Source organism: Aythya fuligula, chromosome 24 (assembly GCF_009819795.1).
Source record: "Aythya fuligula isolate bAytFul2 chromosome 24, bAytFul2.pri, whole genome shotgun sequence".
Taxonomy (NCBI): Eukaryota; Metazoa; Chordata; class Aves; order Anseriformes; family Anatidae; genus Aythya; species Aythya fuligula.
In genome coordinates, this window is record NC_045582.1 from 3,500,051 (window position 1) to 3,523,043 (window position 22,993).

General features: G+C 58.1%; 1 protein-coding gene across 1 annotated transcript; it reads right to left on the minus strand.

Moving 5' to 3' along the window:
- Positions 1-5,830: 5,830 nt before the first annotated feature.
- On the minus strand, positions 5,831-22,197 carry ACE (angiotensin I converting enzyme). The gene is made up of 25 exons (XM_032202802.1): positions 21,985-22,197; positions 18,945-19,112; positions 17,659-17,746; positions 17,235-17,378; positions 16,809-17,000; positions 16,585-16,682; positions 15,903-16,075; positions 15,427-15,650; positions 13,557-13,701; positions 13,167-13,265; positions 12,823-12,945; positions 12,120-12,331; positions 11,470-11,606; positions 11,039-11,197; positions 10,543-10,630; positions 10,198-10,341; positions 9,778-9,969; positions 9,460-9,557; positions 8,993-9,165; positions 8,310-8,533; positions 7,944-8,088; positions 7,639-7,737; positions 7,092-7,214; positions 6,357-6,544; positions 5,831-6,076 (listed from the first exon to the last, which is right to left on the minus strand). Exons 1-25 carry the CDS (start codon positions 22,195-22,197, stop codon positions 5,877-5,879), a joined length of 3,849 nt encoding a protein of 1,282 aa, XP_032058693.1. The 3' UTR covers positions 5,831-5,876.
- Positions 22,198-22,993: the final 796 nt, after the last annotated feature.

The following is a 22,993-nucleotide window of genomic DNA, read 5'->3' on the forward strand; positions in this document are numbered from 1 at the left end:
CTGGCAGAGGAGATGCTCGGACAGAGCCCCAGGCTCAGCACCAATCCTGCCACCTCTCCGTGCCTCCAAGGGGTCCTTGCCCCTTTTCTCCCAGCCCACCACGGCTCAGGGCAGCGCCCACCGAGGGGCTCTCCGTTGTGAGTTCGCCACGCACAATTTTTCAGGCATGAAATTGGACTAAGAGGATTATGGGCCATTAGCATTAGCAGGAGTGTTTTGCTGGGGTTTTCAATTAATATTCCAGCGCACCTCAGGAATACTTATGGGGACCTGGCCCTGCCCGGGGGGCACCCGACCCGCAGCGGCACCCACCGGGGCTGCCTCCTGCCCCCGGGGCCGGCACCAAGAGTGGGTGGGCAACGGCAGGTGCTCAAAGAGCCCATTTCAGAGCCCTGCCGCTGCTTTTATCTCCGCCTGTCAGAGAAGTCAGCCTTCCCCCAGCAGAGAAAAACTTATTCCATTGTTGAAGAGGGTGAAAAACCCATTATCTTCCCCCCCATCCACTCCGCACGCTGCCTCTGCCGTGATTTACTGCGAGTCGCGGAGGATATTTTGCTCTATATTACACAGATGCAGCTTAATAGCATGGGGGAGGGAGAGGGACACAGAGTCCAGGCTCCTGCCTTCTCTGTTTTCTTGTTGATATACTGGGTGACTCGAGGGAGACAGCTCTGTGCCGCAATTTCCTCGCCAGAAAATAGGGACGTCGGTCACTCCGCCTTACGAAACCGCCGCGAGATTCCTGGATGTCCAGCTCCGCGGGGAAAAGAAAACTATTATTATTATGGCTAATATGATGATAATTATGATTATTAATCACCGGGCAGTCAGGATTTAAGGTTGGCCTCCTGCCCTCCTCTCATCCCATAAATCAGCCCGGGCTGTTCGTGGGCACGGCACGTGGCTGCGGATGTGCCCGGTGCTGCGGGCGCGTGACGGCTCCCAGCCCTCGCCGGAGCTGATCGGGTCCCCAGAGGGGAGCGCAGGGTCACTGGGGGGGGGGCTCTGGGCATGGGGCAGGGCACAGGACCGGCCCCTCTGGCCCCTCTGCAAAGCTGGGGTCTGTGGGGCGAGCCCAGGAAGCCTTGTCCCCTCCAGCCATGGCAGTGGGGCAGCTTCAGTCCCCCTTTCTCTGGACTGAGCTTCAGGGGCCTCCCAGTGCCCCCATGGTTCTCCCAATGCCCCCATGGCCTATCCCAGTGCCCCATGGCTCTTCCAATTCCCCTACAGCTCTTCCAGCACCCCCATAGCTCTTCCAGTGCCCCCTAGGCCTCTCCCAGTGCCCCCATGGCTCTCCCAATCTCCACGTGGCTCTTCCAGTGCACCCATAGCTCTCCCAGTGTTCCCATAGCTCTCCCAGTGCCCCCACAACATCCCAGCAGAGCTGGCTGATCCGTGAGGCTGTGTCTGTGCCCTCCTGAGGAGTGCCCTGTGCCCAGACTCCTTTCAATTCCCTTGGCTTCTCCGGGACTTAAGCATATGCTTGCAGTTAATCCCGTGCTTACAGCCTATCCCAAATAGGAAGAATTGGGGTCTCCGGGCAAATTCTCCTGCTGTTCAAGGCAGCTGAAGGGCTCCCTCTAATTCAGCGAGCAGTAATCCCCTCCCTGCCCTGCTCCCCTCCTCCTCCTCCTCCCTCGCTCAGTTCTTTCCTCCCCCTCAGGGAGCCTTTTGGAGGTTTTGCTCCTTTCCCCTTCGTTCCTTCCTTCCCACACCCCAGGCAATCAATGGGAAAGCACCCGATATCCAGGGGAAAAAAAAAACGTGCCGGGTGCTCCCAGGGGTGCCCTCCCTTCCCGGCCCCTCCCCATCATTTCTCCACGAGCCATCTGTGCGTGCCGAGCTCGGGTTCAACCGGGGCATGTTTGGTTTTTGCCGGGCAGGTGGGGAACCGGGGGACTCCGCGGGATAAGGCCAGGAAGTAAAATATTTGCGCTGTGCAGGGAATTATAACCCACCCGCGGCCGTCAGACAAGGGCGGCTGTGTTGGAAGGGGGAAGTACGGCCGCGGAAGGGGCTGCGGATTTGGGGTGGTTGGGTGGGGATGAGGGGCTCGGCACCCACCCAGATCCCAAACCATCAGCCGCCGGCTGTTGCCTGCCGGGAGAAATGTTTGCCAGCCGCGAGCCGGCGTTCCTCCACCTTTCGGTAATCAGAGCTGGGCTGCAGGCACAGCGGGAGAGCGAGGCTGAGGACAGAGATATGGGACTTCCGCAGTCCCCAAAGCTGCTGGCGGCCACCGGGGCTGTCCCCAAACAGGCGCCGGGGACCCCCTGCCCGGCACCCCTCATGCCCTTGGTTTTTGGAAGAAGCTCTGGAGGGAGGAGATGGAGCCGGAGTCGTGGCCCCCGGGGACAGCTGGGGAAGGGGCATGGGTGGATTTGGGGTCATCCTCGACCTCCTCCACCTCACCCCTCCAAATCTTTTTTTTTTCCCCAAGCTTTCCCAGTGACACTCTTTGTTAGCTAAGTACAAAAAATAAACCACAAAACCAGTTGGATGTGCAGCCAAAATTAACCCTGCGCTCTCCCCAGTGCCATCCTGGGGGAGGCCAGAAACCCAGGAAGGTCTCAGTGACACTAAACTGAGTCCTGGGGGGTTATTTCCCAACAGGGGCCAAATCCCGTTCAGCAGAGGGATGAAAAAACAAGGGAGCTCAGCTCCAGGATGTGGCACGTCCACGCTGCACAGAAGGAGAAACTGAGGCACGGGGCAGGCTCGTGACTCCCCCACCGTCTTTGGGGTTGGGAGGATGGATGGGGCGAGCGGGAGGATGGATGGGGAGAGTGGGAGGATGGATGGGGCAAGGGGTCAGCACCGCTCAGCCCCATGGAGGTGCCTCCAGGCGTGGGGTACCCGTGTGGGTGCCCGGTGCTTTCCTTCATCTCTGGCTGCCTCCCTGGGCTCCTAGGGCCCACCTACTTGTGCCATCACTGACCTGAGCTCACGGTGGCTCTGCTGCTCCCTGGGAGGGAAGGGGACAGAAAGCAGCACCCCAGAATTAGGGGGAACACCCTCAGGGGCCACCCTGGGCGAAGCAAGTCCCTGCTCGATGGCTGACGGAGGGGGCATAAGGAGGGTGGGCATGCAGGGGTCAAGGATTTGGGGTCTGCCGACCCCATCTTAGCCCACCGCACCCGCAGGATGCCCTCCGTGCCATATCCCCCCCCCCTTGATGACCCCTGCCCGGGGTTGGCCCCTGCTTCTGGCCCCTGGGTGCCGGGTGCTGCCAAGCCGCGGCTGCATTTTTCCAGGCGCTCCTTGTCCCCGGGGAAGGGGAATGCGAGGAACGCGGCCCCGCGCGCCCTGCCTGCTCCCGCCCGGCCACCTACCAGCTAAGAATAGACCCGGCTTGGCCGGGCCCCCGCCAGCCGCTGGGGACGTGGGGTCCCCCCCGCCAGTCACCTTCCCCCAGCACGGTGAGTGAGGATAATGAGCATTAAAAAAAATAATAAAAAAAAAAGAAAAATAGGTTTCGCTGTGCCCAAAGGGTCTCCAGGCTGGTGAAGGGAACCCAGCGCGATTCTTGCTTTTGATGTGCGTGGTTTCGAAGCAAATCTGCTCTCTAGGAGCATTGTGTGCAGGCATCCCCAGCACAGCCCCCGCAGGCCTGGGGTGCTGCTTTCTGAGCTCCCCTTGGAGGGGCTCTGTGAATTGAAAGGGGATCTCCTCTTTCTCTGCTCTTTCTCTTTTCCTTTTTTTTTTTTTTTTTAATTCCTTTTTCCTAGGGAGTAATTTTGCTAAGCCTCCTAATTTCAGCAGGAAGCGTGATGCAGAAGCCAGAAGGCAGCAAAATCTCTCCAGATGTTATCACAACAGGGGAGGTGAAGCATCCTCATTTTAAAGGTAACTTGTAAAACGCTGGTGATGGTTAGCAGAGCCCTGAGGGCACCAGAGGGTCTTAATTGCCCTGGAAAGCTTCACCTGTGCCCCCACCCACGGCTCAGCAGCTCCAGTTAAGCTCAGCTCAGGACCTTCATTTCATCTTGAGCTGGCCTGGAGGTAGCTGCGTGCCCTGTCCTGCTCCTGGTGGGAGCTCGGAGCTGTGCTGGAGGTAACCTCGTGTCCTGCATCATCCCTTGAAAGGGCTTTGGACCTGTGCTGGAGGTAACCTGGTGTCCTCCTGCACCTCCTGGATGGACCTTTGGCTTGTGTTGCCTCTCTGTCCCCGAGCAGGAGGCTGCAGCTCTGTGTTTCCATCACCCACCACTTAGTCGTGGCCTCTTCCAGGACACCGGCAGCTCCCGTGTGGGCTCTGATGGGGAGTTAGAGCTGAGCATATGTTGCAGTCCCTGAGCGGAGTGCTCAGTGTGGCTCTCTCCTCTCCAGAAAGCAATCTTCCTGAAGCTGGCAAGACCTTGATGACCTTGGAGACCTCCGTTAATGGTGCAGAAAGCAGCCACGGGGCTAAAAATTACCAGCGGGGAGCTGAGCTCGACGGAGCACACCTGCAGCAGCCTGCCTTCTGGGGCTGAAAGCAAACTTGGCTTCCAACCCAGCTCTCACTTTGCAAGGTCTCTGCTCCACGGGCATCGCGTGGCTGGGAAAGAGGGGCAGGGATGGTGCTGCTGTGGGGTGCGGGCATTTGGGGCAGCTGCTCCCCCAGCCCTGGGATTGCAACGGGAAGACGCGCGACCGGCGGCTTCGCCTCCCCGTGGGCGTAGGAGATGGAAGCAAACAAACACAAACCCGAGCGTGGGCGGGCAGACACCTGCCTTCTGCTCCTCTCGGGTCTCTGTTTCCCCCTGTAAGACAGGACTGAGGGTGGAGGCCATCGGGTGAGAGGGATGGCATGATCTGCCCTGCGTCCCCTCATTTCCCTTCCTGCTTGGGGCTGCAGCAGATCGCGGCTCTTTAAGGCTGCAATAATCCCTGGCCTGGGATTAGTTTTGCACCTAATCACCGCAGAACAAATACGAAGTTTTATTTACAGAAGCAGAAGAAAGACGGGGAAAAAAAGCCTCAAGCACGGCTGATCCCAAGATAATCAGAGCTGGGGAGCAGGAGGCGATCGCTGACCTCAGAGCCTCCCCGGCCCTTACGTAAACGCGCATCGTCCCTGTGCTGGAGCCGTGAGCTCGAGCCCTGTCCCTGCTTGGACTTGGTGACCCTCAACCCTCATTACAGCTCAGGCTTGGACTTTTCTGGAAACCCACCTCTCAGCTGGGGTTTTCTGGCCCTAATGCAGCCCCTCCGTTAGGTCTGTGCCCTACGGAGAAACCCTGAGACAGCAGCTGCAACGGGAGCCAATGTTTAGGGGGCGATGGTGCTGCTATAAAGGGATGCTGAGCTTTCATGATGGGGACGGAGGAGACCCCAAAAGCCACATTGACCCCTAGGAAATTGTATTCTCACCAGCCCAGCATCCCACGGAGATATCACCCACAAGGAGGAGCCGAGCTGCTGCGCTGGGGGTAACAAGACATGGGTTTATTTTTCATCCATGCAAGCGAACAGCCCAGCAGTGGGCAAACCAGGGATGGACAGAGAACACAAACGTGCTCTGTCCTTCCCAAGCCTGCCCTCTGTCACTTGAAGCCCCCATGGCTTTGGCCACCCTGGCATAAGGGTTGGAGATAGATGGTGGGTGCCTGGGCTGGACCTGCGCCCCCCAGGCATGGGGGCAGCCCGTGATGGCTCCGTGCCTGCCGGTGCCTGAATTTCTCTCCCCCTTATGCAGACGCTGACAAATAAATAGGTCTTTTCTGCTTTGGCTCTTGCATAGTGGAAAAAAAAAAGTCCAACCTGATTGGAGAGAGAAGTCCTGGGCTGTGGAAACCCATGGCTTCGTGGGCGAACGTGCCCGCAGCATTGCCACCAGCCTGCCCGAGTGCCTGCGCTCGTACCCTGTCTGTGCTCCCCCATCGGTGTCCGCCTTATTTCAGTTCCATTTCTGAGCTGGATTTGAAGGCCTTTCTCCTTGCTAAGGACAACTTGACGCCCAGGAAGATGGTGGTGATCACGAAGACGAGTGCCAGGGCGAGTAGGACCCAGCCACCTGCTGTGGCTTCTTTGCTGCTCAGGGACATGCCCAGGAAATCAGTACGGTCGGAGGAGCCAGCTTGGCTTTGAGCGGCTGGAAAATGGAGAAATGAGGGACATGGTTAGTGCTGGTGGCTCTGGGCTGGCTGTGGTGGGTCACCAGCTTCTCCTTTGCTGGTCTCTTGGGTGACTTGTCTCCTTTAGACTCGGCTTGCTGGGAAGTCGAGGAGGAGCATCCAAAACCCCTGTGGTTTTTGGGGTGGCCAAGGGGCACCAGGGCAGCTCCATCTCTGCTGTGAGCCCCATCCCCACCCTGGAGAGGACCATACTCTCCCCCATCATGGACCCACCGTGTTCAGCCCATTCCCACATACCCGTGTAAGGAGTCCAGTCGTACTCGGGCCAGCCCAGGACTTCCCCGTTCTTCTCGTTCTCCTTCACCAGCCACGTCATGAGGGGCTGGAAGTAGCTCATCAGGGCCTCGGCCGACATGTTGGGCTGCCCCGTGATGAGCTGCATGGCTTCAGGCCACGGCTTGCTGAAACCCAGCTTCATGGCCTCCCTGCAAGGGAAAAATCGGCTCCAGTGGGTTCCCCATTGCCCTTTTGCCACCAGCCCTTGCCTTCAGGGCTTGGGGCTCTTGGTGCCAGGAGCCCTGGGGCACGGTCTCTGCTTTCTGGTATCTGTGAGCTCAGAGCATGGGGGATAAGGTTTTGCATGTGGGATATGGGGCTTTACATGCCTAAAGCCTTCCAGAGAGCCCGGACTGATGCAGATCAGTTTATGGGTGAAAGGGTTAATTTTACAGGTGCTTCCCTTGAAGCAAGGGGGCTCTTTTCCCTAAGGAACTGGGGGCTGCGGAGGAGGAAGAGGAGGAGGGAGGGAGCCTTCCACCTGCCAGTGGCCCAGCTACCATCTAGTGGCTGCTTTTGCAATCACAGCTGCAGCACCCAGCCCAGGGTCTCCCATGTCCCAGGGCCAGGGACCGGAGCATTGCTGGGGCAGGGAGAGGATGGAGCACCAGGGGCTCTGCTGTCCCGCAGAGCTGTGGCCTGACTTTAAGGTATTTGGGGTCATAAAGGTCTTGGCTCTGCCCTGCCCGCACTTACCCCAAGAGATTCCCGGCCTCCTTGGACTGGTAGATGTCACACTTGTGCAGGGGCCCCGTGTGCCCAGCTGCTTTACAGAGAGCCTGGTGGAACTGGAACTGGATCACGAAGCTGACAAAGTACCTGGAGAGGCCACAGAGGGGTGAGGACACGGGGACAGACCCTGCTAGTGGCTGTGCAGGGGGAGAATGCGCTCCCCCTTATCCTCCAGGTGCAGAATCCCAGCCTGGAGGAGTATCACTGGCTTTGGATCTCCACCTGCATCAGTTTGGTCCAATGTGCTGATGCCATTTTTTCCTTTTAGTGTGCACTTTATAGCTGCCTGTGTGGCTGAGCCCACCTCCCTTGGACAAGGAGAAATTTCCCCTAGATCCAGCCTTTCCCTCTAAGGTTCTGTTGATATATACCCGGTATTTTGGGATGGGCACCACCAGGTGTCCCTCCAGCCATGAAACAAGGTGCCATTGCTAGCACCTGAATCAGAGGTCCCTGCTTCTGCATGGGCTCACCTGTCCCAGCGGTGTCCCTCCCAGCCCAGCTCACTCACCTGATGTAGGGGACATTGGCAGGGATGTGAAACTTTGCTCCAGGGTCGAAGTCATCTTCAGACCTTGGTGTTGGTGGGCACAAGCCCTGGTACTTCAGCCTGGGCCAGAGAGGGAGAATTAGCTCAGTTTGGGGAGGAGAAGGTAGGGTAAGCCAGGAGGGGACACAGCGGGGTGTGGGGACAGGGTAAGGGGTTGTGTTATCCCATCATGTCCCACTGCAGCCACCTGGGCCACAGGGAGAAAACACCAAGTGGGACGATGGCCAAGGACCTTGCACCAAAGAGAGGTCTGAGCTCGAGCACACCTGAGGTTCCACCACTGCTGGTTGTACTCGTCCTCCTTGATGCGCCCATCAAACACCTTCCAGCGCCACTGGTCCATGAGGTACCCGAAGGGCAGGAAGGCGATTTTGTCCAGGGCGACGCTCATCAGGTAGTTAATGTCACTTTCTGTCCAGAGTGGGAAGGTGTGAGCAAGGGGGTACTGTGCCCACCTCTCCACCCTGTGTGGGTCATTCTGCCCGGGGGCAGAGGGTCCCCATCAGATCCTGTCTTTTCCCTGCATACCGAGCCACCGTGCGTGTCCCCTTCTACCTTGCCCAGCCCATCCTGGCCCTCTGCATCCCCAGCTGCCCCCACCTGTGCCGTGGGGTGCCCCCATGCCAACTCACCTTCGTTTTCTGTGACTTGGTCCAGCAGCTTGATGCTGTGCAGATGTTTGGGGGTGGAGACGGACAAGGCCATAACATCCCCAATAGCCTCGTGGAAGCCAGGGTTGGCTCCATCGCGGAATGAGATGGGCTGGTCCATGTACTGCAGGAAGTACTGGACGTGGCCCATCTCGTGGTGCACCGTGATCAGGTCATCCATGTTCACCACAGTGCACTGCTTGATCCTGGATGAGGACGTGGGGTGGGGAGAAAAGAAAGGGCAGAGCTGGGGTGAAAGTCTCCAAGAACGACTGTACCCCATTGCGGTACCATAACCACCTATGTTTCCCTCTGGTCTCTTTCCACGTGTCCCCTCCCCAGGTCTGATGCTGGTCCTGCTCCATGGGGTTGGTCCCTGACTGTCTTTCTGCCTCTCCTGCCGCCCCTGCCCATTCCCTGTCCATGTTTGTCAGCTTTTCCATCTTCTGGGCAGCTCAGGGAAGGTATAAGTTGCCCTCCCCCTGCTATGGGGACTCCTGCCATCAATGCCAGCATCTTGGGTACCAGTGGCAGTGCCAGAGAGGGGCTGCCACAGCTGCTGAGCAAGAGACACCGCGGTGGCACCATCCCGTGTGCCCTTATCCCACCAAGATGCTGCCCCAGCACCATAGGAGCCAGGGGCACCACTCGCTCCCTGCAGGCACCTGAAGTCCTTGCGGTTGTAGAAGTCCCATGCTGAGGCGTGACACACCACCTCCCGCCCGTCCGTCGGCTTCTCGATCATGGATTTGTCCCAGAACTCCTGCGGCATGGGGATGAGGCCCAGGGAGGTAAAGAAACGGTCCGACTCTTCAAACATCATTTTGGGTGTCCAGCCCTGGGGAGAGAGCAGATGGAGGATTTGGTGAGGGGCAATGGGAGATCCTGTGGGTGCTGGAGGCTGTGGGAAGGATGGGAGGCTGGGGACAGTCTTGTCCCTCTGGGCTTGGGAGGTCTTTGATGGCAACCACTGTTGGGTCCAGCCCTTGGTATATCCGGATGGGGAAGGAATAGGGGCATGTCATGGAAGCTTTTGGCAGCATCAAAGCATTCAGCAATGGGGGTGTTGCCAGCGGCCAGAGGGTGATGGGTCCCAGGGGACATCTCCAGAGCAGACTGTAAAAGCACTGACCTGTTGCTTCATGGCTGGGGTGGCATCCACCTTGGTGGCATCTGGGTAGGGCACCACCAGGTTGAAAATGTTGGACCATGACTGGGCCCACATGTTGCCTGGGAAGAGCAGGAGGAAGATGGAGGGAGAAGAACAAAGACAACTTGTTACTCCCCACTTTTCAGGATGGGCTACCCTGTCTGTGGCCAGGTTGCACAGTCACCAGTCCCTGCACCGCCTGCATGAGGACAATGCAAGCATGAGGTCCTGGCATGACTTGCAGCAATTTATGCCTGGTGGGAAACACAGCTCTGCTCAAGGCCTCCGCAAAGCCCTTACCTAGCAGGTGAGCAGGAATAGGACCCTTCAAGTTTATGTGCTCAGCTCCATACTTTTTGTATAGGGCCCGGCGTACATAGGCATGCAGGTTGAGGTACAGGGGCTGCAGCTGCAGGTACAACTTCTCCAAATCTTCCTCGAAGGTGGATGTCTCATACAGGGATCTCCAGTAAGCCCCATTGTCTGTGTAGCCTGAGGTAGGGCAAAAGGAGCTGTCAGACACTTCCCTTCTTGGGCAAGAGTCTGTCTTGCCACTCAGACACCCCAGGTCCCTCCATGCCTATGAGACAGGGGACCCAATGACAGTTGGTGGGACCTTTATGCCCTCAAGATATTGGCTTTGAGTTGGACGATCAACTCAATTCTCTGCTCATGGGGTGCTGAGACGTTGGTGGGTCTCTGAAGGAGCAGGACACTGACCGTTGAGCACAGCTGCCTTGTTGCTCAGTTCCACGTATCGCTTGTAGTTGTTCCTCATTTTCTTCCCAGAAGCATCCCGCCAGCCCTTCCAGACAAAGAGGAGCTCATCATAGTCCTGTGACTTGGCCAGGATGTCCGTGAGGTCTAAAGAGAGAGCAGTGAAGCCAGATGATGGCGTTGGCTGGGCTAGCCTGATGCAACGATGCTAGACCCAATATACTGCTCAGGGGCCATCACCGAGAAGGTGGAAAGGCCCCTTCACGACCCTTCTCCATGTCCCTATGAAGAATCCCTCCTTCCTGGGCCTGCTGCAGATGACTCGCTGAGCACCCTGCCAGGTCTTACCAGGGTCCAGGGGGTGACAGGTTTTGTTCTCCCTGCAGACCTTGGCTACGCTGTATGTGGTCTCCATATCTGAGAGAAGGGTGTTGTACTGCAAAGGAAATCGAATCATGTGAGCTTGTTAACTTTGCTCCTGCTCTTGGGGAACAACACAGCCCATTAGGATGTTCCCCTGGCCCCTTCCACACTGTCCTGGCAGGTCAAGTATGACCCCAGAAGGAATCAAAGCTGAGTTACTATGGCAAGTATGGGGCCAGCATGCAATGTGCCATTGCCACACAAGCAGCTGCACCCACAGCAGGCTGGGGCAGGCAACCTTTGGGTGAGAAATCCTGGAGGTGAGGGTCTTGCTTTTGTGCAGAAGGTACCAAACTATCACCTTCTGCAGGGGCAGGGGCAGCTGCCCAGGGCCATTTCCTAAAAGCTGGGCAAAGCCTGTGTCTTCCCACAGGGTAGTGGCAAAGGACAGCCCGTCCTGCCCTGTCCCCTTGCAGCTCACCTCCTTCAGCTCATCCTCAGGCAGGGCTGCCCTCTCGATGATGCTCAGCTTCTTGAGGATGCGTGTGACAGTTTGGTCCTGGAAGTCGGAGGCGTCGAACTGCCTGGCTCTCATCCCATACTCGAGGGTGTGCTTGGACATGGCCAAGTTCTTCTCCAGCTGCAAAGGCAGGAGAGGAGTTACCTGAGGGAGCTTCCTGAGACACAGGCCTTCACCACAAGCACCACCTGCCCTGCCATGGCTGACAACCTCCCCGTGGCTTCCCTGGGGGTACCTCATGGCATGACTTTTCATGGACAAGTCACCTTCTGGATGAGAATGGGGTTCTCATCTACAGCTCTGCTAGGAGCAGAGGTTGTCCTGGCTTTCAGAGCTCATTTGCAATGGGAACCAGATGCCTGCCGTGGCTGTTGCCTGGGTTGTTTCCATACCATGATCTCTTTGTTGTAGTCGGTGATGTTGGTGTTGTAGGTCCAGGACGCCTCAGTGTAGGCGTTCCACACCTCCTCGGCTGTCCTGTTGTACTCGGACAAGAACTCTTTAGCTTGTGCCTCGTCTGCTATTTTGTCTAGAGGAAGAGATAAGAGGAAAGAGAAGGGAAGTCCTTTTTGCAAGAGGTCTTTCAAGAGGTTTCTCCACCAGGCTTGAACACGTCCCAGAGTTGCAGGTCTGCTGAAAGATGTCTGGGAGCATGCTGAAGGTGGAGGTTGTCCACGGGAGAGGGGATGGGATCGCAGGACAAGTTGCCTGCCCTAAACCCTTCCAGCTGGGCAGAAAGGATGCAGCTGAAAGCAGATGACCTGTCACACCAGGACTGATGGCCTTACTACAGTGGCAGGGCCACAGCTCTGCACAGCGGTACGTCAAGGGGCTGGATTATGGCATCTGCTTCAAAGCAAGATGTGACCACCCACAAAACGGGATCCTGTGGGACTGCACATGGAGGTGATTATTCCTCTCTTTCCTGGCATGGAGATCTCACCCATCTACAGCAGAGACCTCCCCCAGAACTGTCCTGCCTAGGGGTTGGTGGTGGCACTTGGGAGAACTTTTCCTGCCCCTCCTGGGGCCGCAGCCTTACCGATGCCTTCGGGGTAGCCTTCGGGGACAGGGGGACGCCAGTCAAACTCTGGCCAGCCCAGCACCTCATTGGTCTTGTTGTTCTGCTCCTCAAGCCAGGTGGTGACAGGGCTGAAGTACTCCAGGAGGGCCCCAGCGTCCATCTTATCCGTGCCAGTGAGGTTGAACAGGATTTCCTGCCATGACTTGGAAGACCCAGCTTTCAGCACCTCCCTGCAGAGGAGTGGGACAGCAAGAGCCAGCATTAGGTCGGAGGATGGACGGGAGAAAAGCAGTGGTGGTGTCTCTGCTTCACATGGGTTGAAGATGCTATTCCTGAGAAGGATGTGAGCCTGGAAACTGCCTCTGAAGCCCCCCAGCTATCCTGTGCTTGGGGTCTGAAGACTTTCCGCCACATTCTCATGCATTCATTAACGCCCAGGGAGTCTACAGGAACCAAACATGCTTTAGTGACCTCTTGTCTGGGTGGGAGCTAGTGACAGGGACAATAGCAGGACTCTGGTGAGGACCACTCACCCCACCCCAGTGCTTCCTTGTATTTCCATCTATCCATCCATCCATCTGCAAAGCTATTTCTCCAGCCATCTCCATGGCCACTTTTTCCTTCCTTCCTTTCTTCTTTCCTTCCTTTCTTCCTTGCACACCATCAGCTTCCACGCACACATCTGCCCATGGCGATTGTCCCGACCCTTCTCTGTCCCCACCTGAGTTTGGCTCCAGCCTCTTTGGACTCGTAGATGTCACAGGTGTGTAGGGGACCAGTGTGGTTGGCCGCCTGGCACAGCGCCTTGTGAAACTGGAACTGGAGGATGAAGCTCACAAAGTACCTGTTGAGGAAGCCCGTGAAGGTGAGCACCAGGGACAAAGCAGGTGAGTCCCAGGGCATGGCTGAAGGCACCTTGCCACACATCTGCTCCCCACCATTTGTGCTCCCAAGTGTTGGATGGTGTCTGTGTCTTGAGCAATGCATCCCAGCCCCTGCCTGAAGAGTTGGGGTCCCCACACCCCCTGCCCCAAGCCTCCATCCCCTTCCCAGCACCTCCTCTACCTGATGTAAGGGGTGTTCCCAGGGATGTGGTACTTTGCCCCAGGGTCGAAGTTGCTTTCGTTCCTCGAAATTGGAGCACAAATACCCTGGTATTTAGTTCTGTAGGCAACAAAGAACAAGAACATGAGCTGGAAAGAGGGAGCCAGAGGAACCAAGGCAGGGAACAGGAAATGAAGGCACAGTGCTGAAGAGATCTGCACAATTTGTGTCCTTCCATGTCTTCCCGATCCTCAACCCACCCTCCTATGCATTTCTCCCTCCCACCCCTCCACCCCTCCACCCATCTTTCTCCAGCCATCTCCATGGCCCCTTCTTCCTTTCTGCCCACCCTCCATCCTTGCACACCCTCAGCTTCCATGCATGTATCCACCCTCTGCCACTGTCCCCTACCTCAGATACCACCAGTCATAGTTGTAACGACTGGGGGGCGTGTGGCCATTGAACACGTTCCAGCGCCACTGGTCGATGAGGTAGCCAAAGGGCAGGAAGGCGATCTTCTCCAAGGCCATCTTCAGCAGGTAGTTGATGTTGCTCTCTGCATGAAACAGAGCCCAAATGAGGTCGGGAAGGAGCCCTGGTGGGCGGCACTATGGTCACTGGGTTTTTGTTGGCAGTGGGGTGAGGAGAGATGGATGAGAAGTCGGAACAACATTTCAACATATAATTGTGATCCTTAGAAATTTGTGCACAGGACACAGGATGTTTTTCTGACTGCAGCTCCTGCTTGGGGCAACTTGTCTTTCTACTGAATGGGAGCAATGGGAGTGACAAGCCTGGTGTCCCCTTGCCTGAAGCCTGGAGAAGTCTCTGGTGAGGGTAACTCTAAGGGCTCCCTGTTAACACGTTCACCCTACAGGGGCTTCAGGGTGAAAGGGATTTGGTCCCCAGGGCTGGCACACCAAAGCAAAGGCTGCCATGGTTTGGATCCAGACCTGGGGCAGTCACCACCATACCACGCGGAGCACAGGTGATGGTGACATCTGCTTTCCCCTTCACCTCGAGCAAAGGAAGACTAAAGAAAGACCAGCTGGAGACCCAGCTGCAGCTGTAGGGTCGGGAAGGGGTTGGCAGCACTGCCCCGACGGGCTGCTGGCTGCCACCACGGTGGTGGCGCGGCCGCCAAGTCAGGCAGCGATGCCTTGAGGCAGCGACCATCTGCTCCGTGATGTTTGTGCAGCATCAGCCCAACAATTTTGGCTGCTGTGACGGCTTCCCCATCACGAAACAGATTTAACGACAAGGCAGGAGGACCCGGGACTGGCCCTCCTCCGCAAAGCAGCCGCCTGCGGCAGGGCTCTGCGAACGCTTGGTTTCCTCTGCTGCTGTCTGGTTTGACGTGTTGGCTGGGAGGTGTGGGGGGGTGTGCAGACCCTTGCCAAGCTGGGAAACGTCCTGCAGCGACAAGTCCTCCTCCTCTGCACTGGCTGGCAGGCGGATGTGTCACCCGCTGCCTGTCCTTGTGACCAGGCGGGTTGTCTGAGCGAGCACTCGGTGCCGCCTCCGCAGAGCTACGTGGTGAGCTCCCAGGTGGACAGGAAGGGGAGACACTGGAAATGTCAAAACCAATAAACACCATAGATGCTGCTTTCGGTTTGAGTCTCTGCTGGGGAGGGGAAGGGAACAGACAAGGCTCCAGGGAGCATTGCTGCTGCTTGTGGTGGTGAAGAGGATGGAGCCAAGAAGTTGTCCACAGAGCCCAGAAGGGGTCATGCATGGACCCAAGGAGGTGTATATGCATGGACCCATGGCAACAAGAACCAGGATTATGGAATCATTTAAGTTGGAAAAGATTTCCAAGATCATCTCGTCCAACCTTTAACCTAGCACTGCCAAGCCCACCGTTCAACCACTAAGCTCTACATCTCTAAGTTTTTTGAAGACCTTCCGGGAGGAGTGATAGTGACTCATCTACTGTCTTGGACAGCCAGTTCCAACATTTCACAACCCTTTCAGTGAAGAAATTTTTCCTAATATCTGACCTAAGCCTCCCCTGATACAAATTAAGCCCACTTCCTCTTGTCTTATCACTTGGCACTTGGAGGAGAGACCGATTCCCATCTCGCTACAGCCTCCTTTAGGGTAATTGTAGAGTAAAGGTCCGTCGAACTAAGGATGGTTGAAAGGTTTGTGTCAACCACGGGGTCTGTCCTGCTCAGGGCTGCATTGCCAGGCTGCAGCCTGCCCTGGCACATCCCAAACCCTTCCCGGTGCCATGGTCAGTGTCCCATGAACCCTCCTGGTCCTAGGGCAGCTGCCATACCCGCGTCCTCGGTGGCACTGCTGAGGAGTCCGATTTTCTTGAGGTGGCTGGGGGTGGAGACGGACAGGGACATGACATCACCGATGGCCTCGTGGAAGCCGGGGTTGGCCCCGCTGCGGAAGGAGACGGGCTGGTCCTTGTACTGCAGGTAGTACTGCACGTGGCCCATCTCGTGGTGCACCGTGAACAGCTGCTCCATGGTCACCGTTGTGCACTGCTTGATCCTGTGAAAGGAGCGATGCCTGAGCTCGGTGAGGGTCCCTGGTCTGCCCACGCACATCCCCAGTGGGAAGGACCCTTAGAGGGTGGCAGCACCCCATGGGAAAGAGGAAAAACCCAGTAGAGGGGAAGGCACAGCTATGTGGTGCCCTGAAACCTTACCCCAGATGGTGATGGGGTACCCAAAATAGTGACCACCAAGGGGGTGGAAGAAGCTCTTGTCCCATAGCCCTGGGCCCCTGCGTGGCCCCACACACCTGAAGTCCTTGCGGTTGTAGAAGTCCCAGGCCGAGGCATGACACACCACCTCCCGCCCGTCCGTCGGCTTCTCCAGCATGGACTTGTCCCAGAACTCAGGGGGCATCTCCAACAGCCCCAGGGAGGTGAAGAACTCCTCCGAGACCCGGAACATGTGGGTGGCATTCCAGCCCTGGAGGGCAGGAGGCAGCAGGTTATGGCCAAGGAAAGGACTGCCCATGCCTCGGGCATCGCCTCTGATACTCCCACAGCACCACAGGGAGGGGCTCCTGCCCCTCTCACCCTGATGGGAAGCTCCATCCCCAGAAATGGGGTGAGCATCCCTAAGCAGCACCAAGCAGCAGTGCTGGTGCCCAGAACGGACAGGAGATAGGAGCAGGACAGGTGTCTCAGGAGGGCTTGGAGATGAGTGATGGTGGGGATGCAGCCCCCAGCGTAAGGACCAGCACTGCTCCCACCACACCAGCCTGCCTCTTTTCCCACCTGCTGCCTCTCTGGCTATTGCTGGAGTGGGCGCGGGGCCATTTCTCTGTCCCTACCCCTCCCAAACCTGTTTTTTCTACTGTCCCATACGCAGATATGGGCAACCACTTCCATAGGATCAAAGTTATGGGGAAGCCCTGGCCAACGTATCCCCCCTTTTTTCCCAGTGGTGCCCTAGCAGGTCCCTCAGCCCATTACCTGATCCACCATGGTGCTCGTCACATCGAGGTTGGGCTTCTCAGGGTAGGGGACCATCAGGTCATAGATGTTGTTCCACTGCTGAGCCCACATGTTGCCTGAGGAGAGAAGGCAGACAGAGCAGACCCAGGGGTGGGTCAGAAGGAAGAGAAACACAGCAATAAGTGGGACCACCCGCCATCCCACCACAGCTCTGCAGTCCCACCAGGACCCCTGGCTCTTACCCAGGAGGTGGGCAGGGATGGGACCCTTCAGGTTGACGTATTTGGGGCCGTAGCGGTCATACAGTTTCCTCCGGACAAAGGCGTGCAGGTTGAGGTAGAGCGGCTCCAGCTGGTGGTAGAGATGCTCCAGGTCATCCTCGAAGGAAGCTGAGTCGTACCAGGAGCGCCAGTAGCTGCCCGTGTCCTCGAAGCCTGCAGGGAGGCAGTGATGACCCCCAGCTCCATCCCCAAGGGGCTGCCCCACATCCAGCCCAAAGAGCTGGGCCTGTTGGGCACCAGTAGGATTTTTGCACCTTCCCCAGGGTGTCAACACCAGGACAGAAGTGAAATGGAGGCTGGATGAAGTGGGATGGGGAGAGCAGGACACTGTGTTGCCCCTCTTCCCACCCCGCTCCCTGACCCACCACGTCCCCATCCCGCTCGCACCGTCCACCCGGTACGCCTCGTTGCTCAGCTGCACGAACTCCTCGTACTTGGCACGCAGCGGGTTTCCTGCGGCGTTGTGCCAGCCCTCCCAGGCGTACAGGAGCTTCTTGTAGCTGCGGGACGTGGCCATGATGTCCGAGAGGTCTGAGACAAAAGGGACACACGGGACATGAGAGATCCAAGCGGGAAGGACGTGCGGGAGTGGGGCACAAAATCGACCCAAATCGAGCCATCCGCACCCCAGGACAGCCCTATGAATGTGGACCAGGACCCTGCCAACCCCATCCCAATGGGAATTTGGGACCAGGGAGAAGTCAGAGCCTGGGGGTGCTCATCAGGAGCAGACCCTAAGCACGGGACGGAGATGAGGATGGGGACTGGGATGGGGATGGGGACGGGGACGGGGTTGGGGACAGGACCGCACCTGGCTCCAGCTCCCAGCAGGTATCGTTGGCCGGGCACACCTTGGCCGTGGAGTAGATTTTGTCCATGTCGCTCAGGATGGTGTTGTACTGCGGGGAGGGAAAAGGCATTGGGGCTGGAAGAGGGTGGGAAGGGCTGTTGAGGAGGGATTTACAGACTTCCCATCTCCAGAGCGCGTGTGTGTGTCCGAAGGAGGATCGGGGTGTTTATACAGTGCTTTTTTGGGGGTGAGGTGTGTGTTATCACCCATTGTTTCTGCACTTTGGGACAGACAGCCCACGCACGGCCGCTCACCGAGCCCCCTCCGTGTCCCGGAGCATGGCTATTTATAACGCCCTTCGTCAGAAGGGCTGCGGCACAGGCTGTTTATCTAAGCGGGCAAAAAAAAAAAAAAAAAAAAAAAAAAAAGAAAAACCCCAGGGCGCTGGGAGGGTATTTATTTCTGTGAGCTTCAACAACAGCAAACAATAGCAACGGGAGGTTTCCTGGAACCTGCTCGGGGAGCCCATTCCCAGGGACGGAAATTCCCCCGCGCCGTCCCCCTCTCTCTGCTCCCATTCCTCTGCTCCGGAGGGGACGGCGGTGGCTGCGGGCGGGGAGAAACGTGGGTGATGTGCAGGGAGATGGGATCCTTTCTGTTATCAAGGACAGGTTTCCGGGAAGGAACTGGGGCTGACGCTGCTCCAGTGAGGATTGTATTACCGGGCTTGCAAGCCAAGCAGGGTTTCGGTGGGGAGGTGCCCTGGGAGCCACTGGAGATGTGCAGGAATCGCTGCCTCGAGCATTTTACTTGCATTTAATTAAAGGACCCCGCAAGCTCGGGGCTGTGATGGGGAAGGCTGTCCTGATGTCGCTGCTGCTGGTCTGTGCCACCGGTCACAGCCGCTCCGGGTGCGCAGGGAGCCAGGTGGCTGCCACAGCCCTCCTGTTTGCTGGGCTGTGTCTGCGGGCGCTCAAGCCAGCTGGCCCCAGCCATGGGCACAGCCTGGCCGGCGTCCAGGGAACGCCCAAGGCTGCTCAATGTAAGCAGGAAATCTCCAGCCCCTGCTTGCAGGTAGCTCCAAACTGACGTTAGGGACAGATCCTGGCTGTGTGACCTCCCCGAGGTGGGACCCCAGCTCCCATCTCCCCCCTTCCATCACTTTTCCCCAGTTTTCAACCTCCAGGAGACCCTACAAAATGCAGCTGAGGGGCCAGCAGCAGACTCTGCACGCTCAGGAAAAAAGGCTTTGAGGGGGAATCGCAGCACCCAAGCATCTCCCAGGGCTTCACCACAGCCTTGCCTACCTGCTGTCGCTTGTCCAGGGGCAGGTTGGAGGGCCCCAGGGTCTGGATGGAGCCGATGATTTTCTTCAGCTGGGTGTCACTGAAGTTGCTCCAGATGTCGCCATAGAGCTCCTTGGCTTTCTTGCCCCATGCCTCTGTGAAGTTTTGCTCCTCCAGCGATGCCTCGACCTGCGCGGTGAGAGAGGGGACGTGGGGACCAGCGCCGGGACGTGACACCGCGCTCAGAGTCACGGGGTTTGAGTGAGCCAGAGGGCAGGGGACACGCGGTGGCAGGCAGGGCTGTCCCTGAGCCGTGACATTTATAGAAAGAGACAACAGTTTCCAGCCGAAGAGGCAACATCTGCAGCCCCCGCTCGCCTTGCAGAGCACCCAAGGAGTAGATTTTGAGGTTGTTTTGGAAGTGGTGTTGTGCCCTGGGTGGGATGGGGATATTAGGACGGGGGGTCCGTGTCCCGTGGGCAGGGTGTTGGATGCTTGTGGGCCATTGTGCCAGCATCATTATACCCGTGCTCGAGCAACGTTTAGCTGCATCCCCCTGCTCTGTGCCCTATAAGCCCCATCTCTGGGTTTTGCCTTGCAGAGATGCAACCCCCTGGAGATGCCCCCGGTTTTGGGTACCCCATTACCCTTATCCAGCACTGCCAGCCCCGACCTCGCTTCCCAAGGCCGTGGGACAGCGGGAGCAGCCTGCGCTGCAGGGGTTATTTAGGCAGCTGGAGCTGCAGCCGGCAGCCACGATTTTGGGACGAGGCGCATCGCGGGCGGTAGCATCCACATGGCCAGCGTGGAAATGCTGATTTTTTGGGAGTGCATCAGCCCGGGCAGTGAGCAGTGAGAACATGCAGAACGCCTGCTTGCTGCCCGTGCTGTCCCAGTGTGATTTATGGAGCTCATTAGCCGTAATTCGTGGCGTTTCCAGCCTGGTTCCAACAAGCCTGGGTTGTTTTATTTTAATCATCACATTCTCTCGGGAGGGAAGGGAGTTACAGCGTGGTGTGGCCAGAGGTTGCTCGGGGACAGGGAGGGGAGATGCCTAAAGCAGAGCTGGGTGCCCACCTCCCCCCTTGGGCATCCCAGCACCTCCACCCTCACCCCGGTACCATCCGGCCCCGGCTCCCCATCCCACCGGGACGCGACAGCCCCCACCCTGGAGCAAGATGCCCTTGTATCAATGGGAGTCACCCACGAAGTGTGGAGGCTCATGAGGGATGTTTTATCCCTTCCCAGACCCCGTTTCTGAGCCAGGGAGCTGTAGGAGGCAGAGTCCAGCTGTGTTTCATCTCCTTCTTGAACAGACGCCTGTGTTAGGTCAGGCGATTTGTGCCCTAAACTCTCCTGACAGCTCCGGTGGAGCGAGCTGAGGCCAGAGGCTCTGCCCCAGACCCCTTGCCACGGCCGTCCCTGCCTGTCTGTCATTCCAGTGTCCCTCTGTCCATCCCCACAAGGCCAGGGGCTGCTGCCCTGCATTTAGCCTGATGCCCCCCCATGTCACTTTGTCCCCTGGCCACGTCTTTGGGGACAGGTCCCGGGGGAGCCCACACCTCTGGGCTGGCCTGGCTCAGCTCCTCTGTGCTCTAGACCTGAGCAGGGTTTGCCTGGCCCAAAGGTTCACCAAATCCCCCAAATTCTGCCTTTCGGGTCCTGCCGTCCACCTCGAGCCCTGTTAACCCTTTAGTTCTCAGTGCCTCCCCATTGCACAACACGCGTCTCTGCTGCCCCTTTGAAGGGCTGATTTCAGGGGCCAGATCCCCTCCTCTCCCTCTCCATCTGTGTCAGGCTCAGGCAAATAGTGTGCTGGGCACCACCAGGGTGTTTTTAGCTCTGCAGGGTGCTCTGAGCATTTCTCAGAGTGGGCACAGCTTTGGGCAGAGCAGCCAGAAAAGTCCTGTCTGTTTTCCCCTCTTGTCCCCAAAACTATCTGGGAGCTACTGGGAGGGGAACAGGGTGGCCCGATAAGCCTTGAGATCACAGGGAGCACTCAGCCGTGATCCTCAGGTATTTATTAACATGGGAAAGTGGGCTGGTCTGGGAATGTCCCCAAGCAAAATCCACACAAGGTGCTCCCCAGCCCCTCCTTGCAGCCTGCTGAAGCCGGGATGCCCCCGCGGCACCCAAAGGTCCCCAGCCCCACCACAACATCTGCCAGACAGTGGCTGGGTGCGTGCCTGGACAGCGCTAGCTGGCCGAAAAAGGCTGGAGGGGCACGCTGGGTGTCCTGCCAAGTTGGCAGTGTTCGTCCCCCGCCACCCCAGCGACTCACTGCTGTGTCCCACACAGACAGACGTGCAGCACACCATGTGCCTCCTGCCCACGGGCTTCTGGCTGGGCTCTGGGGCGTTGCGTGACATTATTTGAGGTGTGGAGGTAACACTCAGGTTCCCAAACACATGCTGGTCACATATTTGTTGTGCTGACCCCATAAGCTACATGGGGAGGGATGTATGGCTCCGAGCTGCACACAGCGCCGTGTCCGTGTCCCCATGGACATGTCCCCACGCCGTGGCTGTGGCAGCCCCCCAGGTATGACAAGATCTGGGGGAGTGTCCATGCAGGGCAGGGGCCAAGCTCGTGCAACTGAGAGCAGCTCCAGCCCACGCCGAAACGTACAACCTCCCCCCCAGCCAGCTTGTCCCCATGTGCTGGAGTGCCCCGGTGCCACCCTGCTGCTCCTTCACGTCTGGGGCTCCCGTGGGGCTGGGGCATGGCACAGTGCTGGGGACGTGGTGCCGGGCAGGGACGGGGACACTCGACACCTGACCCCAGCCTGGGAAGGGGGGGAAGGAAAGTGGAAGGTTCTGGGCAGAGGGAAACACCTCTAAAAATAAACCCAGGCTCTGCTGCGGGGCCAGGGCTGCTGCACTGGGGCAGGGGCTCTCCGGAGAGCCAGTTTTGGGGACAAAACCATTCCCAAGCCAAGCATCCGAGTCCCGGGACAGCACCTTGGGGTGCTTCAAAAGGAACCCGTGGGGACGAAGGGGACCCCGCCAGCCCTCCCCACCCTGCCGGAGCCCCCCCAGCAGCACCCCGTGCCAGCACCCACCTGCAGGGCACCGTTGGTGGCCGTCAGGTTGGTGTAGTAATCCCAGCTGGCCGAGACGCTCTTGAAGAGGACGATCTCGGCCGTTCTGTTGTAGGCATCGGCGAAGAGGGCGGCCCCCGCCTCGGTGGCATCGTAATTGGGGGGCTCAAGCCCCGGCTCCAGGGCGCCCACCGGGCTCAGCACCAGCAGCAGCAGCCCCAGCGCCACGGGCATCGCGGTGGGAGCTGCGCTCGGAGCCTCGCGAGGGAGCTTCCCTCCGCGGCCGGCTGCTTATAAGCCAGCAGCCTTCGCGCAAACCCTGCCCACAGCGCCTGCCTCCCCTCGCAGATAAGAGCGTTTTCGCTCATCCTTCAGCTGCTCCAGGCTGCGGGGAGAAAGCTCAGCCTTGGGGGGGCAAAGTCCCCTCGGTGCCTGGCTGCGCCGCGAGGGAAGGGGAAAGGGCTGGGAAGGGAGGGAGGGAAAAAAGGAGAAGAATCGAGGGAAGGGCGGAAAAAGAAATTCCTTCAGCAGGAGGAAGGCTGGGAGTGTGGGGTGGGCGGCCACAGGACTTGTCCCATGCTGGGCTCTGTCCCCCGTCCCCTCCTGGCTCGGTGGCAGGGGGACCCCATCGCACCAGGCAGGATGTCCCCGACACGTCCTGCAGCTTCTCAGCACAGTCGTGCCCCTGGGCATAATTCGTTTTTCAGGGAAACGGCGCGTTCCTTCTGGTGGGGAAGGAAACCCCATCCTGTCCCACAAAGTGTCTGGACTTTGAGGAATTGGTCTGATGACAAATGAGCAACAAAAAGTTCCTTCCAAATGAAAACCAGACTTGTTTTGGTGGGCTTGATAGCTCCTTTTGTGTTTTGTTTTGGTTTTTTAATTAAATAGATCTCTTTTCCCCAGGGGCCCGCCCCAGCCTTGGGAGCTGTGCCCGGGCTGAGCTCAGGCTCAGGGTTCACCACGTCCTGCTGGCCCTGTCATCCCCAAAACCAACCCATGGGGACATGGGCTGTGTGCGCTTTTTTAG